The sequence below is a fragment of the Hyperolius riggenbachi genome, chromosome 1 (genome assembly GCF_040937935.1).
Source record: "Hyperolius riggenbachi isolate aHypRig1 chromosome 1, aHypRig1.pri, whole genome shotgun sequence".
Lineage (NCBI taxonomy): Eukaryota > Metazoa > Chordata > Amphibia > Anura > Hyperoliidae > Hyperolius > Hyperolius riggenbachi.
In genome coordinates, this window is record NC_090646.1 from 417224962 (window position 1) to 417242025 (window position 17064).

The window sequence follows — 17064 nt, forward strand, 5'->3', positions numbered from 1 at the left end:
CACTTATCTCACATGCTTGCAAGGTAAAGCTCATAACTCTACAAGCTAGAATGCAACAATATATGCATGCAAGTTTTAAAAAAGGGAAAAGAAACAGAGACCTAATTGCTAACTGTGAGGCTATATGTGTTGATGATGATATGTACGGTAATATGCAGAACATAGCAGCCATATTGTATCTCGTGTAAGCCATATTTTCACCTTTCTGTCTGTGTCATATGTGTATGTCTGCTAAAAGCCAGCTGGCTTCAGGGTAGAATTGGTCACCTGGCTGCTTATGTGAGTTCTGTATGTAAATGTAAATTAAATCTGCATTCAGTGTCCAGCAGGAAAGCTACCATTGTCTGCACTGAATAGATCAATTACGTTGGATAGGCACAGGATCCTAGACATTCAATTAGGAAATGTCTACCTAGCCTCTAATTAGGAAACACTTTATCAGACAGTTGCCCGACCACTTTGAAGCCTATACAGGTGATCGGCTACCTGTTGGTCTGAATAGGAGAGCAGGAAATGCTAAATTGGTTTGCTAGACTCTGGCAAGGAGAAGGCTGATTAGGCCAATAGCCAGCCATGTCCTTACCTCTGATCTGCTATGAAATACTGTCTCAGATGTGTGTTTTGCTTGGGCAATTGTCACCTGTCACCTGGAGTAGGGAAGTCTTTTTGATGTGTGTGCTAAAATACAATTTTACCTGTGGAAATTAGATCTATGGGGAGATGGGAAATGTCTGCAAAGTTCAAAGTGGGACAGGAAAAGCCTTGACATTTGCATGTCACAGCTAGCCCAGGTGTGACAGGGGGCTCTGCAGCCGGTGATGTCACACTTTGGGGAAATTGCATTAGTTGTGGGACTGAACATCCATTGCCCCGGGCAACAAATTGGCCTATAAGAGCCCGCAGAAGACCTTCACAAATCATCTTCTTCTGGAAGTAGCGCATAGCTAGAGATGATCCTAAGCAAATCAGAAAAAAATCGTGTCTTCCCACAACCAAGTTAGACCTCGTATTGGTAACGTTTATCCCCGTTTTATTATTATGCAAATTGTCTTGTGTATCTTTGTAACTTTTATCCTTGTAATTTTTATTTTGTTTTTGTAACTCTTTTGTATATATATTATTGTCTGCACAGTTCCACTTTTTGGAATATTAAATATTTATTTAATAAGTTTGACTTCTGCTGTACTAAGCCAAAGCTCATAGCCTAGAGAAAGAGACTGCAGTGTAATTTGCGTTACAAGTTCAGTGCCTGATTGTGCCTTGCTACTGTGTGATTGTATTGTGTGTGTGGCGTTCCAGTATTTGGCCTAAAGGGCAAAAGCTGACCCAAATACGAAAGCACCGGCAGACCACTCAACTCAGAGTGGGAAGTGTCTAGCAGCAGCTAGTGGTGGCAGTGAGAAGTGTGTTGAGGGGTAATAGCCTTGTGGTAGCTTGAATAAGGCTGCTCCCCCTCTCGATCTGGTCAAACCCGCAGTCGGGGACCGTATCTGCAGGTGTGCCACGGGGCTGGTTCCTGACACTAACATTCAACTTTAAATGGCAAGAAAGTTCCAAAAGGAACTTCCTTGCTGTCTTTGGAACCTCAGTGGAGCTTTGTGATAATATTATATAAAGTGGTGGTCTCAAGGAGAAGAAATAAAGATTGCTTCGTCACTGTACAAAAAATATTTAATTTTTTTTAATATATTTTTTTCTGTCTCTGTCACTCTTGGAGAAATTTCCCTACTTCCTGCGTTCTAATCAAGTGATAAAAAATATTTCTAAGTAATTACCACACTATGGGCTTGATTCACTAAGACAAATAGCATGCCTTATCAGAGTTAACACACCTTATCAGCATTACCATGCCTTATCAGAGTTAACATGCCTTATCAGAGTTAACATGCCTTATCAGAGTAGCATAGGGAGCGCTACAAACTTATGCCTGCTATTTGGCAATGACGAGAGCTCCACTCGTCCTGCCCTGAGCCCCTGCGGGTCCAAACACTTAGGCTGCCTGTCAGGTTTCCTGTCAAGTGACTGGCAGCCTATTGGGCCAATCAAAGTGCGAGGATAATGTCTTTTAAAGTGATTGGACCCGCAGGGGCTCAGGGCAGGACGAGTGGAGCTCTCCTCATTGCCAATTAGCAGGCATAAGTTCGTAGCGCTCACTATGATACTCTGAAAAGGTGTGTTAACTCTGATAAGGTGTGTTAACCCTTTTAAGACACATTCACTCTGATAAGGCATGTTGACTCTGATAAGGTATGCTTTTTGTCTTAGTGAATCGAACCCGAAGTGTATCTGACACCTGACACTTTATAATTTAAAAAGTGCCAAGAAATAGTAAATTAATGCTGTCCATTATTTCTGTTTTTTATGTAATCTATTTATACATTTATATACTATTTGTTTCATTGTAGTTTCCTTTATTTTAGCAAAGACATAATATGCAATATTATGTTCTTGTAGGTTGCATAATCTAAGCAAATATGTGTAATTATATAGAGTGCTTTACATGTGGCTGTTTACATCTGCATATATAGTATAATAAATATTCATGTTTTTTTATACTCATATTTTTGCAGCCCTCTTATTGTGAATTTGATATCAGTGGAAATGTGTTGGGGCTAATTTTCAACCAGGGGATGATCTGGTAAGAAACTTTTGATATTTTATTTTTACTTTGTAAACTACTGTAACACTTAGACATAGTGCAAAAAGAACAAATATGTAATTACTTAAGATTACATTTATAATTTTTTAGATCAGTTGCAATTTTAACATTATGTACTTGTTTTGCTCCTGCCCTGCAAATTTGAGCTAATTATAATGTATCACTCACTGTGGAGTGCCATCAAAATAAATGAGCAGCACTGCAAATTGGGACATGCAGCAATGGAATGCTCTGCTGGGAAATACAAACCTGTTGATCCCTGGGCTCCAGCTCCAATTAGTAGTGGAATGCAAAGAGTATGGAAGACAGGATTCTGGTTCTCTAGCAAGATAGAAGGACAGAAGAAGACATTTAGAACACAGGTGTAGAAATAAAAACAAATGGCTTGATTCACAAAGTGGTGCTAACTGTTAGCACGCTTGTGAAAACCCCCTTAGCACGTCTAAACAAGCTTTTCGCGCGCAAAACTTTACGCGCACACTGCACAGGGCGCTCCGCGCGAAGTGCCCATTAAAGCCTATGGTACTTAGCACGCGATCTGATTGAGAAAACCGGTGCTGACCTACTTAGCACCCTGGTTAGCGCGCCTAAAGACTTTAGACGTGCAAAGTAGGTTAGCACCGCTTTGTGAATCAAGCCCAAAGAGTATATAGAAGTGCAAAGAGGAACAAAACACAAAGATGAAGATGGATGTACACAGAAGAAACTAAAAGTACATACCTCAGATGACACAAGGATCAAAAGATAGAGATAAAAAATAATTTAGAATCAGAATCAAAATCCATTTTACTTGGACAAATAAGCTTACACTTACAAGGAATTTGACTTGGCAGTTGTTTAACGCACACAGACAATACCATTCAAGGACAGACAGTATAGATATTGCAAGTCAAAGACAGAATACGAGTTAAAGTGGTAGTAAACAAGGTGAGAAGTGTTCATTTTCAGTTCAATGCTGTAATCCTTTCCAGTCATAGCTGCTCTACCATGGTTCTGCATTAGGCATGGCTACCGCTTGAGGCAAGAAGCTGTTCCTAACTTCCTATGCCTGGAAGTTTTTGTTGCCACTGAATGGTATCTCACTCCTGAAGGCATAAGTTGGAAGATAGAGTGAGCAAGGTGAGAGGGGTAAGAGGAAATCTTGGTTGCCCTCTTTCTCCATCTGCTAGCATAAGGATCCTGCAGCAAAGGTAACCTACACCAATTATTATTTCTGCTGATTGGATGATGCGCTGCAGTTTCATCCTTTTCTCGTATGGATCATGAGCCAAACCAGACAGTCAAAGTTGATGTCAAAATGGATTCGATGACGGCAGTATAGAACTGCACCATTCGTTTTTGCGGTAGGCCAAACGTTTTCAGCTGACGTACGTGTTACATCCTCTGTTGGGCTTTTTTGATGACGGTGACAGTATTTTTATCCCATTTTACATTGTCGTAGATTATGGACTCAAGAAATTTGAATGACTCTACTTTGGTCACTGTAGATCCATCAATGATTAGGAGGAGGTGCTACATGGTCTTAAGAACATTAAGATCCAAGTTGTTGAAGCTGCACCAGGATAGAAGCAGTCCTACTACATACCTTTATATAGACTCATGCCCATTTTGTATGATACTACCTACTGTTGTGTCATCTGCAAACTTCAGAACCTTTACAGATGGATCTGTGGAGATGCAGTTTTTGGTATATAGTGAATAAAGCAGCGAGGAAAGCACACAGCCATGGGGTGCTCCAGTACTGACTGTCAATGAGCTTGAGATATGTTTCTCCAGCCTAATCTGCTGTCGTTTGTCGGTTTAGAAGGTTTAGAACACAGTTCCCAAACCCTGTCCTCAAGGCCCACCAACAGTACATGTTTTGCAGAAAACCCCAAACATGCACAGGCAAGGTAATTAGTGTCTCAGCAGAACTGATTAAATACCTCTGTGGATCTATACAAAATATGCACTGTTGGTGAAGCTTGAGGACAGGGTTGTGGAACACTGATTTAGAAGACATACATATACACAGGAACAGACTCATACATAAATTAAGATGAAGAACAGAAGACGTGTGAAAGTGTTTCACTGTAAGGGTGTTTTGTAAATATTTACCTGATAGAGGGTGGATACTGGAATCCCCTCCCAATTAAAGATGGCCTCCAGGTTCCCTATAAGTCTCGAACTATTTTTATGTTCATCTTTGGGCTTTTAAGGAGGGTGGAGATGAGAATCCTGTCCTTCATACTGGAACAAACATGTTTTGCAAAGGGGGAAAGTGGGTGAAGCATTGCTGTGAATGTTAAGAGCTATGAGGGCTGGTATTGCTCAAGAAATGGACTTCCATATTGCCAGGTCTACTCTTCTACATAGTTCCAGCCTGCATAGGAAAGAACGGGGTTATAACTTATGTGGTGGGGTTTGAATGGAGCAGGTCATTTTCTTTAAATTTTGTAATCTGTTTAAAAATATTTGAACTTGCAGAAAGGTCTGTACAGCACTCAGCCCCGAACAATTGCCCAAGAGATCGAATCCAAATCCTTGCAGGTGCCATTAATTGTGCATATGTATGCACCTTTAGGAGGCTAGGCTTTGCTGCTAGGAAGAACTGTACATTGAAGGGAGAGAAGCTAGAGGTCTAAGTTAGGCATTAGAAAGGAGAAAGGTAATATTTAGCTATAGCGGACTGACAGGAAGAAGCATTGCAAACACCAAATAATACAGTATATCCTTGCAAGGCCTAACTTAGAGTACTGGGAACATCGGTAAGAGCACTTAACTCATACTTTTCACAATCAGCTCACCCAATGTCAAAATTCAGCAGTGGCTGTTTTAAGGCCTCGGTCACATCATTTAGCGCAGATGGCTGTGCGATCGGAACGCAACGTGTACAATCACACGCCATCTGCACTGCTATGTGCTGTGCTGCAGATCCCATTCATTACAATGAATGGGATCTGCGCTGCGATTCCCGAAAATGCGATAGCGCATCGTGCTGCTGCACAGCGCATATGATGGGAACGGTAGAAGCGCTGTCTATGCCCTCCTACCGTTCTTGTGTGTCGCACACTATACGCGCTGCCAAAATGCACACGTCTGAATGAACCCTAGATGTACTGCAGATCTGATGATAAGAAACACATGCTAACACATACATGATTTAACACTGAGCTTAGCTAAATAAAGTTACAGTACTTTTCATTCTACCACATTTTCAATGTTTAGTTTAAGCATGGAGCTGGGGATCCTTGATGAATGCACTCACCCCAAATATGTGCACAGTGATCTGATCTAAGCTTTCTATCCAACCTTCTCTGTATCTTAAAGGACCACTGTCACAAAAATCTTAAAATGTATGTAAACATATACAGATAAAAAGTATGTTTCTTCCAGGGTAAAATGAGCCATAAACTACTTTTCTCCTATGTTGCTGTCACTTACAGTAAGTAGAAGAAATCTGACAGAATTGACAGGTTTTGGACTCGCCCATCTCCTCATGGGGGATTCTCACGGTTTTCTTTATTTTCAAAAGCACTTAGTGAATGGCAGTGATTCCGTCTGCCAAAAAAGTGTGCAGCAAACACAGAGGCTGGCCAGCATCTTTTTATAAATCTTTTTCAAGGAGTGTCTTTATAAAGAATAAAAGCTGTGCTGAGAATCCACCATGAAAAGATAGGTTAGCCAAAAACTTGTCGGTTCTGTCAGGTTTCTATTACCTTCTGTAGGTGACAGCAACATAAGAGAAACATGCTTCTTGTTTGTATGTGTTTACATGTACTGTATTTTAAACTTTAAGATTTTCGCGACAGTGTTCCTTTAACCAGTTCGCATTCAGTCGTTTTTCGCTTCATGCATCCGAACAATGTTCACCTCCCATTCATTAGCCTATAACTTTATTACTACTTATCACAATGAACTGATCTATATCTTGTTTTTTCCGCCACCAATTAGGCTTTCTTTGGGGGGTACATTTTACTAAGAGCCACTTTACTGTAAATGCATTTTAAAAGGAAGAATAAGAAGAAAACGGAAACAAATCATTATTTCTCACTTTTCGGCAATTATAGTTTTAAAATAATACATGCCTCCATAATTAAAACCCACGTATTGTATATGCCCATTTGTCCCGTTTATTACACCATTTAAATTATGTCCCTATCACAATGTATGGCGACAATATTTTATTTGGAAATAAAAGTGCATTTTTTCCGTTTTGCATTCATCACTATTTACAAGCTTATAATAAAAAAAAAAAAGAAATATTTCAATCTGACATAGATATTTAAAAAGTTTAGACCCTTAGGTAAATATTTGTGTTTTTTTTTTTTTTTTAATTGTAATGTTTTTTTTTTTTTTTAATTAAACATTTTATGTGGGTATTTTTGGGAGGGTGGGATTGAAATTGTATTTTTTTTGTAAATATATGTGTATTTTTATTTTTATTTAACCTTAAGATGTAGTTTACTTTTTGGCCACAAGATGGCAGCCATGAGTTGTTTACAGTGACGTCACTCTAAGCGTACCACGTACGCTTAGAGCGACATAGGAAGCAGAAAAAGCGTAGCTTCCGAGAGAAGCTGTCGCTTTTTCTGCGGGGGAGAGGAATCAGTGATCGGGCACCGTTGCCCGATTCACTGATTCACTGGCTAGCAAACCGCCGGCCGGGAGCGCGCGTGCACGCGCGCGATCGGCCGCGTGGACGCGCAGGAGCGCACATGGCTTCCTGGACGTGAGTTTCACGTCCAGGAATGTCAAATAGTTAAAGAGAATCTGTATTGTTAAAATCGCACAAAAGTAAACATACCAGTGTGTTAGGGGACATCTCCTATTACCCTCTGTCACAATTTCACCGCTCCCCGCCGCATTAAAAGTAGTCAAAAACAGTTTTAAAAAGTTTGTTTATAAACAAACAAAATGGCCACCAAAACAGGAAGTAGGTTGATGTACAGCATGTCCACACATAGAAAATACATCCATACACAAGCAGGCTGTATACAGCCTTACTTCTGAATCTCAAGAGATCACTTGTGTGTGTTTACCTTCTGTCTCCAGCTTCTCTCATGCACTGAACATTACAGGCTTCCTGCAGACAGCTCTACCTATGTCGTTAATTCCTCAGTATGTGACAGACCAGCTCCTTTCACAGCCTCCAGAGGAGGATTTTTATCCAGCTCTCTTCTATCACTGATAAGATAGCAGAGAAGCTGCTGGCTTATGTAAATAAAACACACACTGGAGTGTGCATAGAGGAACAGTTCAACACTGAAGAACTTGGCAGCCTTCCAGACACAGGCCGACAAGTCTGACAGGGGAAAGATACATTGATTTATTACAGAGATGGTTATAGTAGAAAGAGCTACAGTAAGCCAGAACACATAAGAATAGGTTTAGGAACTTGAAGGATGGTAGAAAAAACGTTGTAATTTTTGTTACAGAGTCACTTTAAGTATAAGAGCTTAGCATCACCGCTCATGTCGATGGATACTCACATGCTGTTTTATTATACATTTATATGTGCTTCTTTTCAGGATGGGATCATTCTATGCTCCATGCCTGCCTGCCATTAATGTGTTCCGTCTTCATACATCCATGTACCTGCAGTGCTGGGCTGTAATGTGCTGCAATGTGCCCCATGCAAGAGTCTTCAAAGCCTCTAGATCCAACAACTTCTACATGGCCATGTTGCTCTTCATTCTGTTTCTGGCTATGCTGCCTGTCATTTATACAATTGTCTCCATACCACCATCCTTTGATTGTGGTCCATTCAGGTAATGTACTTTCCAATGTCACGTTAGATGTTTCAAAGCTAGCCTTATTTAAAGAGCAGTTTCTACAAATTTCTGTTTTGGTGAAAGAGTGTATTTTGTGGAGGAAGAAGAAGACAATCACCTCATTGCGTAGTCTTTACTTCTATCCTGAACCCTGGTGTGGAGGTTCCCTTAACCTAGAATGACCTGGCCAGGTAGATTACAAACTGTGATCAAATGTTGCATACTACACTGCTTTACTTTACTTTACTTTTACTTTAGCAGTAAAATGTTAGCCGGGGATCGAACCAAACGCCTGGCAACAGCTGTCAAGCCAAAGAATGGCCGTTCAAGCCCACCCAAGGACAGGCTCGCCTTAGTGCCTTGGTAGCTAATTGTTTAGCAGTAAAGTATTAGCCGGGGGATCGAACCAAAAGCCTGGCGACGGCTGTCAAGCCATAGAATGGCAGTTCAAGCCCACCCAAGGACAGGCTCGCCTTAGTGCCTTCTTGGTAGCTAATTTTTATGTTCCATACTACAGAGACATCCTAGACGCTTCACTCAGCACTGATGGACATAACATGTACATAGCTGCTAACAGTCACTACTTTGTTCAGTATATATGTCTCATATATTCACTTTGTTTATATGGCTTTTTGTAAGTGTTTTATGAACATCATTCTAGGCAAATACTGTAGTATGTACCAATGGGCTTTATGCATTATTAATCTATTTCTGATCTCAATTCAATTGTGATGTGTGGGGATTATAAAGTGCAGTGTGAGGTGAGATCTGTATTTAAGCAGAGAGTTCTACTACCACCTGGTGGTGATATATAATTAGTACATGCTTGTTTTGTTTTTTAATATACTGAAGAGTTCATTTTGTGTGATAAAGTTATGCTACAGGCTGCTTCTGTTTATATACTCTGGTTTCATTAAAAAAAAGGTGATGCATTTATTAATATACTCTTCATAATAATGCTTTATCAGAGCGGGTTTTCCCTAGTGATGACTGCAGACATTGCCTGGAGCATAAAGCTCTGCAGGGACTGCCAGGAATCACTCAATAAATTCTACATCATAGGTCACATACTAATGGCTTATATTAAACTGTAAATCTGCAATTGGAATTTTTCATTAGCTCACACTTTCTATATACAGTAGTATGAAATTCTGGATACAGTGGGATGAAAATCTATATAAACTGAAAAATCCAGGAAAAAATTACTTATTTAGCTTAACTATATGTTATTTTTAGTGTGCACTGTCAGATTTAGGAGAAATGGGATATGAAAAAAAAAGAAAAAATATTTCTGTTGGTTTCCATCTTAAGGGCCCTTTTCCACTAGCAGTCGCTAGCATTCACGCTGAATGCTAGCGATTGCTGAATCGCAAAGCTAAAAAATTACCGGCGATTTCCCGATGTTTGCGGCCGCGATTTTGCTATGCTATGCACTGCAAAGCAAAATCGCGGCAATAATCGTTCCGCCGCGCGTTCGCGTTCCTGTAAAAAATGAATTGCGGTAGTGGAAATGACCTACCGCGATTCCTATGTTAAAAAGCAAACCGTAGCGATTGTAAAATCTCTAGCGGTTTGCGACTTTCCGATTCAGCCAGCGCAAACGCGCTAGTGGAAAAGGGCCCTTACTGTTCCTCTGTGATGGCAAAAGTGACATTGCTTGTGCTCTTTTCTCTTTTCTCTTTTTTTTAACCCAACTCAGTGTTAATTTTTCCTGCCACAGCTTTCTGTCCCTCCCTCAGCAAACCAGATAACTAGGTAACATCACTATGTTAACTCTTAATGCAGACCTGAGATTCAATTACCTTCTGGTTATAAAGTCTTTATCTTATCTAAAATAGGAAGCTCTTGGTTATTTTGCATGCTGAGAAAAGCTTGTTACTCTAACTAAAAAAAACACACAATCCAGTTGGCACTGCACAGTTCCTGCAGTTAGGTAAAGGCACCATGACCAGGTACAAAAGAAAAAAAAAAGGTATATATAGGGAGGGAAAATGGGGGGGGGGGGGGGTTACATATATTTTTTGGTGCATTATCTAATTTTTGGCAATTTTGTTTTTGTTATAGCCCCCTTGAAAAATCACCCCTTTGTATTCTCAATACACTCATACAGAGGACTCCTATAATACTAGAGAGCATTTGTATTCCTCTGCATGTCTACTGTGCTTGACACACTTATTATTTACTTATCTGTGATGAATTGACTGCATAGTATTTTACACACTTACTGTATCTATGGTAAGAATACATTTTAAGTTGCTACAAGCAAGGACATGGCACACATGGCAAACATATTGCTTACTTTGTCTTTGTGGAGTAAGTATGTTTGCTAAATAAGTGGGGCATTTGGAGGATGTGCACGTGTCTTTCAAAAATGAACATTCCTAATTTTTCTGTCTAGATCCGTTTATGAAGATGTAATGTGTTACAGAGTCCACTAGAGGGCACTGACATGCCTTAAAGGGAAATTCCACCTTGGGTGAAAAATAAACCTTTCAATTCAAGACTATGGGCTCGATTCACAAAGCGGTGCTAACCCAGTTAGAGACTTTAGGCATGATAACCATTGCACCACTCTGGTGAAAAGCCAGTTTAGGTGTGATAAGTTTAGGCATGATAAGTTTAGGTGTGATAAGTTTAGGCATGCTAAGTTTAGATAAGTTAGATCGCTTGCAAAGTCCCGCACGCAAAGCAGCGCCATTAAACTTTATACAAAGTGCACCAGTCTTTGCTAGCGTAAAACATTTGATCAGCTGTGCACTGTGGTGCTAACGCAGTTGGCGCTTAAACTTATCACACCTAAACTTATCACACCTAAACTTATCATGCCTAAACTTATCACACCTAAACTTATCACACCTAAACTTATCATGCCTAAACTGAGTTTAGGCATGATAAAGGGCTTTTCACCAGCGTGCTAACTGTTAGCACCGCTTTGTGAATCAGGCCCTATATGTAGGATTAATGGTACAAACTGACCACACATTTTTATGGGTGTGGAAAATAAGCAACAGTAGTAATTGTGCAGGGAAATGAAGTTTTCTGGTGTGTCTGTTCTGAAAAACTTGGGCTTTAACTCATTTTAGAAAATTGACTGACTAATAACCTTATATTTCAAAAACATTTATGCAGTGCTAATACATGCTTATACATATAGCCATTTTTTTAGCAAGAGAAAAATTTCACTAATAGGCAGAAAGGAATTGGCACATTTTCCTTACTCCTAGGGTTGCTGAAAAAAACATAGGGGTTTATTTACGTATCAAACTGGGAAATACACCAGTTAGGCCATCCACTCTGAAATGAACGAATTAAGGAGACTCCCAAGCAACTGCATCTATTTAAAAATCCATGATGAAACCTACCCCCTACCTACTCCGAACACTAGTTTCCCACCGCCTCTGCATAGCACCAACCTCCCTGAAACCATTCAACTGTTGTGGCTGCCAATATAAGGCTCAACACACACCATACAATCTTGGTTGTACAGATTTACCAAATCTATGTAGTATAAGGGCCAACAGATTAAAAATATCTTGAATGATTGGTTGGATAAGCTCTTATACTACATGAAAGTGGTAAGATTGAACAACCAAGATTGTATGGTGTGTGTTGAGCCTAACTGTTATGGTAATAACCATTCAGAGGCCGTGATCCGGTCGTACAGGCGACTGCTGTGACCGTGGCCCCTATGCCCCTGCTTGCAGGGACGGATCAAGACCAAGTTGCGCCTGGGGCAAGGTCAGGTTTTGGCGCCTAAAGCTCAGGTTTTGGCGCCTAAACTGCCATTCATTTTGCTGCCTTTTTAAGAATTCAACAAACTGCGCCTGGGGCAAGATACCCGCTTGCTCCCCCCTAGATCCGTCACTGCCTGCTTGTACCAGTATATGTAACTGTTATGGTATATAAAGGTTAAATGACATAATTCTGCCCAAAATGTACTTTCTTAACCAGTAAGTTTACATTGAAAGTATAGCCGCGCCAAAATTTGCTTTCGGCACAATTAATTGATGCATCCCAGCTATAGTCCACATCACCAGATCGGAAGTCATTCATCAGCGCAATTACAACTAGTAGTCTGTGTTGTCAATGTTTTTGAATAGCTGCAAACAAATATACTGAAATATTCTTTATTTTTAGTGGAAAGCAAAGAATGTTTGAAGTTATTGGGGAGACCTTAGAAAATGACTTCCCTGCTTGGTTTGCTAAAGTGTTTAGCTATGCTTCAAACCCGGGACTTATTCTACCTTTTATCCTTCTCATGGTGTAAGTATAAAATAAAGCTGGCAAAAAATAGGACTGTTTGTGCACCAACAAAATATGAAAAGAATGAGTTGTGTGTGTGTCTGCGTATTAGGAGTGTAGAGACTATACAGTCATGACAGTGGTGGTAGTGGTGGGAGGAGCAGCCCCTGCGACTGAAGCGGGGCCCAGAGCTGTAAGGGGGGCCCAACTACTACTTCACTCCCTCCGATAAAGGGGTCCATTCTTCTGATCAGTTGTTTTTGTGGCTATACTTGTTATGTATGGAAAGATTATGATGGCCACACTTGTTTTAGGACTCTTGTTAGATGGGCCCCCAGACTGTGGGGGTCACCAGGTCTTGGCAAGGGAAATGGTGTGAAGATTACGGACCCCCATCAAAGTTTTACTGGTGGGCCCCATGATATTTAGTTATGCCACTGGGGATGTGAATGTTGCAGTGAGAGCATAAAAACGGTGACATTTTATGTAAAATAAATGAATATTACTAAGTGTGCACACCTACCAGGTCACAAGCCACCTGGGCATCACATACTAAATACCTACACAGGCAAACAATGTTAAACTCACTGGAAATGAATTCCTTTGTCACTTTAAAGGGGAACTGAAGTAAGAGGTATACGGATGCTGCCATATTTATTTCCTTTTAATCAATACCAGTTGCCTGGCAGCCCTGCTGGTCTATTTCTCTGCAGTAGTATCTGAATAACACCAGAAACAAGCTTGCAGCTAGTCTTGTCAGATCTGACTTTAAAGTCTGAAACACCTGATCTGCTGCATGATTGTTCAGGGGCTATGGCTAATAGTGTTAGAGGCAGAGGATCAGCAGGGCTGCCAGGCAACTGGTATTGCTTAAAAGGAAATAAACATGGCAGCCTCCCTATACCTCTCTCTTTAGTTCCCCTTTAAGCACATGCACAATATGGAACGTCACTGCAGTTCCGCCTTCCCCATTGTGCGGTAAAGCAACGTGATACTGAAGCTACAAACACACATTCCCTCTGTTGCCTGAAACAATTATTCATGGTAGTTTAAAGCAACATTTGACATTTCACTAATGATCAGTATACAGGCAGACTTCTCAGCCATCTATCAAGCAGCCTGATCTGTTCTATAGAAAGCGGAGGGGGGAGGGGGAGTGGTGAGCGTTGGGAGTCAGCAGTATGCTCAGACATGGCAGATTGCTGGAGAGGAAGTGATCAAGGTCAGGGGACACTGGTACACACACAAGAGTTTCACATGACCTGAACTTTTTCTCTGCTCTAAGAGATACGCAACAGCATAATAACCTTTAAAGTAAAACATTTCTTTGTTACAGCTGATACAAATCCTGCAATAAATCTGCAGTGTGTCTAGTTCCTGCTTTCATGGAAGAAGACATAGGCCTCAATTCACTAAGATCATGCTAGAGATAATAAGGCAAGAGAAAACTTACCTCCACACGTGAGAGAGTTATCTTACCTCTTCATTCCTTAAGTTACCTCTCCTGTAGTTAATTTACCTCCTCTGTAGTTATTTTCACATGCAGCTAATTAACAGCCTGTCTTTAACTCTGGAGTTATTTTAAGGATTGGAGAGTTAATTTAAAGACAGAAGAGTTAACTTTAGGCTTGCCTGAGGTAAAATGTTTCCTGAATACTACATGCCTTATCACCATGGTAACAACTCTAGAAGAATTATTAAAGACAGGAGATAAGTTTAGTGAATTGAGGCCATAGAGTTAACATCCTGTGTTTACAAATTAGCTGCTCTGCAGATGCAACCAGCTGACACAGCTGAGAGCTAAAATTACAGTTGTGATTAGACACAGATGAGGGGGAAATAGACAGGCTAAACTCTCAAAATACATACAGGGTGCATTTCTCTCTGTTTTCCTTCTGTCCTGTGCAAGAGTTCAGGTCCACTTTAACTGAATAAACTCGGTTCATTTGTTAGGGCGATTTCCCCTCACCCTGTGACAGATCCCAGCAGAAGCACCAGCAGATGACAAAAGAGAAAATGGAGCACAAAGAAAGGAGAAGCTTCAGAAGAAGCATTTAGCTGGTGTTTTTGTCCACAGCCATATTTGTGAAGTAGTAATAACCCACAAATGCTACTCTGAGCAGCCATTTTACATCTGTTCAAAAGTCTGTAAAATAGGACTAAACCATTACAGAATAGGTGAAACACAATATATGTTTGAACACACTACACACACATTCTACAACCAAAGCTCATTGCTTTTGGCTTACTTCACCTTGACACCTAAGAGGTGTTGAGTAAGCTCTGTTTCTGTGAGAGGCCATGAATAATTCAAGGTTTATGTCTGTACCTGTTGTGTCTGCTTATCTGATATACCATAGAGCACAGCTATATGCTGTTATCTCCAAATACTGCTCATATATAGGAAGGCTGGACTTCTTTAGGGCTGTGCTCATGTCTGCAGAGTTTTGTTTTTAGTACTCATTACTGTTGTACTGTTGGTAAAGTTTTCACCTTAGAGATGGTGGCTTTTGTCAGTGGCCACAGATGGTCTGCTGACAATGAAATGTGATAAATGAACAGCTCCACCCAAAACATTAGTACAGGCCTCACTTACTTTATGGGCTAATACTATGAAACCTATTATATCAGCGATCTGCCATTTTGGAAATAAAAAAGTAAGGGTTTGTTTCAGATGTATGTTGTAAGCTATTGGAGCCAAAGCTTTAAAGGGCCACTAAAGTAAGATGCATATTTTTTTTTCCTTTTCAACAATGCAGATTGCCTGGCTGTCCTGCTTATCATAGGTCTCTAATAATTTTAGCCCTAGACCCTAAACAAGCATGCAGATCATGAGCTCTGACTGAAGTCTGACTGGATTAGCTGCATGCTTGTTTCAGGTGTGTGATTCAGCCACCACTGCAGCCAAAGAGATTGGACTGCCTAGCAACTGGTATTGTTTAAAAGTAAATAAATATGTCATCCTCCACATCTCTCTCACTTCAGGTGTCCTTTAAAGACATTTAACATCTGTGGTAATATAACCTTGATATGTGATGCGTTTACTTTTTATCATGCAATTTATTGAGATACTCCTTTATTTGTCCTGTTTATAGCATGAGCATTTACTACCTAAATGCAACTTCAAAGGGATACCAAGCTGCAATTCTGGAACTAAAGAAGAAATTGCAGAGTGTAAGTATAATAGTCACTGTATATTTCTCTGGGACACTGGTGTTCAGTGTTTCTAACGGTGACCTTGTGAATTTACTAACATCCGCTGTAGCAAGCCGAGGAGAATAAAAAGAGAAGTAAAAAGGCAGCTGAAAAAGCAGCAGAGGCAGCGGCTGAGTCTCAGGAGGCACTCTCAAAGCAAGAGAATTCCCATGGTAAGACTGAATTTCACTGTTGAAACAAAATAAAAACTAAACTGATATACAGAAACAAAAATAAACAACACCGATATACAGAAACAACAAAGTATTGCAGAGAAGAGACAGTGATAGTGGTACAACCAATAGCAAGACAGTAACAGTGAACAGAGCAGCAGCCCGCGTATAACAGGTGGCAGACAGCAGATGGCTGTGACCTAGGGTGCGGTGACTTGACTGTGGGGGGGGGGGGGGAATGGATCAAACAATAGGATGGATCAAACAGAGTTCAATAGTCTGACGGCTACAGGGAAAAAAAGTGTTCAAGCGCCTTGTGGTCCTGGCCGGGATGGCCCGGAACCTCCAGCCCTATATGAGCTGTCTGAAGAAGCTATGGCCTGGGTGGGAGTGGTTGCCAGCAATTTTCAGTGCTCTAGAGTGCAATCTGGTGTTGTAGATGAGGTCTAGGGGTGGAAGGGGTCTTCCAATAATTCTCTCCGCTGAACTGATGACCCTCTGTATTTTGAATCTGTCGCTGGCAGATGAGCCCGCGTACCAGACCAGGATGGATGAGCAAAGAACTGACTCAGTGGTGGTGGAGTAGAAGAACTTCAGAAGCTCCTGGGACATGCCAAACTTCTTTAGTTGGCAAAGGAAGAAGAGTCTTTGCTGTGCCTTCTTCTGAGTTGAGCTCGTGTTTGCCCTCCAGGACAGGTCATCCGAGATGGTTGTTCCCAGGAGGTGGAAACTGGGTACCCTTGCAACTTCGGTGCCATCAATATAGATTGGGGATGGGTTAGTGGCATTCTTTATGAAATCAATGACCATCTCGATGGTTTGGGTTGTGTTTAGGACTAACTTTTTCTCTCTGAACCAATTGCAGACTCTGTCCACCTCCTGGCGGTATGCCCATTCGTCGCTCTTACTGACAAGGCCAACAATTGTGGTTTTGTCTGCAAATTTGATAATGTTGACAGAGTCTGCTGCAGATGTGCAGTTGTTCGGGTATAGAGAAAACAGTAATGGTGACAAGACGCAGCCCTGAGGGGCTCCAGTGTTT

The 17064-nt window shown here is 40.8% G+C and overlaps 1 protein-coding gene across 1 annotated transcript in view; it reads left to right on the top strand.

Moving 5' to 3' along the window:
* Window positions 1-17064, top strand: part of LOC137522071 (transmembrane channel-like protein 1) — an 87664-nt gene that overhangs the window by 68126 nt on the left and 2474 nt on the right. Inside the window, exons 15-19 of the mRNA XM_068242113.1 lie at window positions 2571-2638; window positions 8170-8409; window positions 12550-12675; window positions 15750-15828; window positions 15920-16022. Coding sequence (XP_068098214.1) covers window positions 2571-2638; window positions 8170-8409; window positions 12550-12675; window positions 15750-15828; window positions 15920-16022 — 616 coding nt within the window. The remainder of the gene's footprint in view (window positions 1-2570; window positions 2639-8169; window positions 8410-12549; window positions 12676-15749; window positions 15829-15919; window positions 16023-17064) is intronic.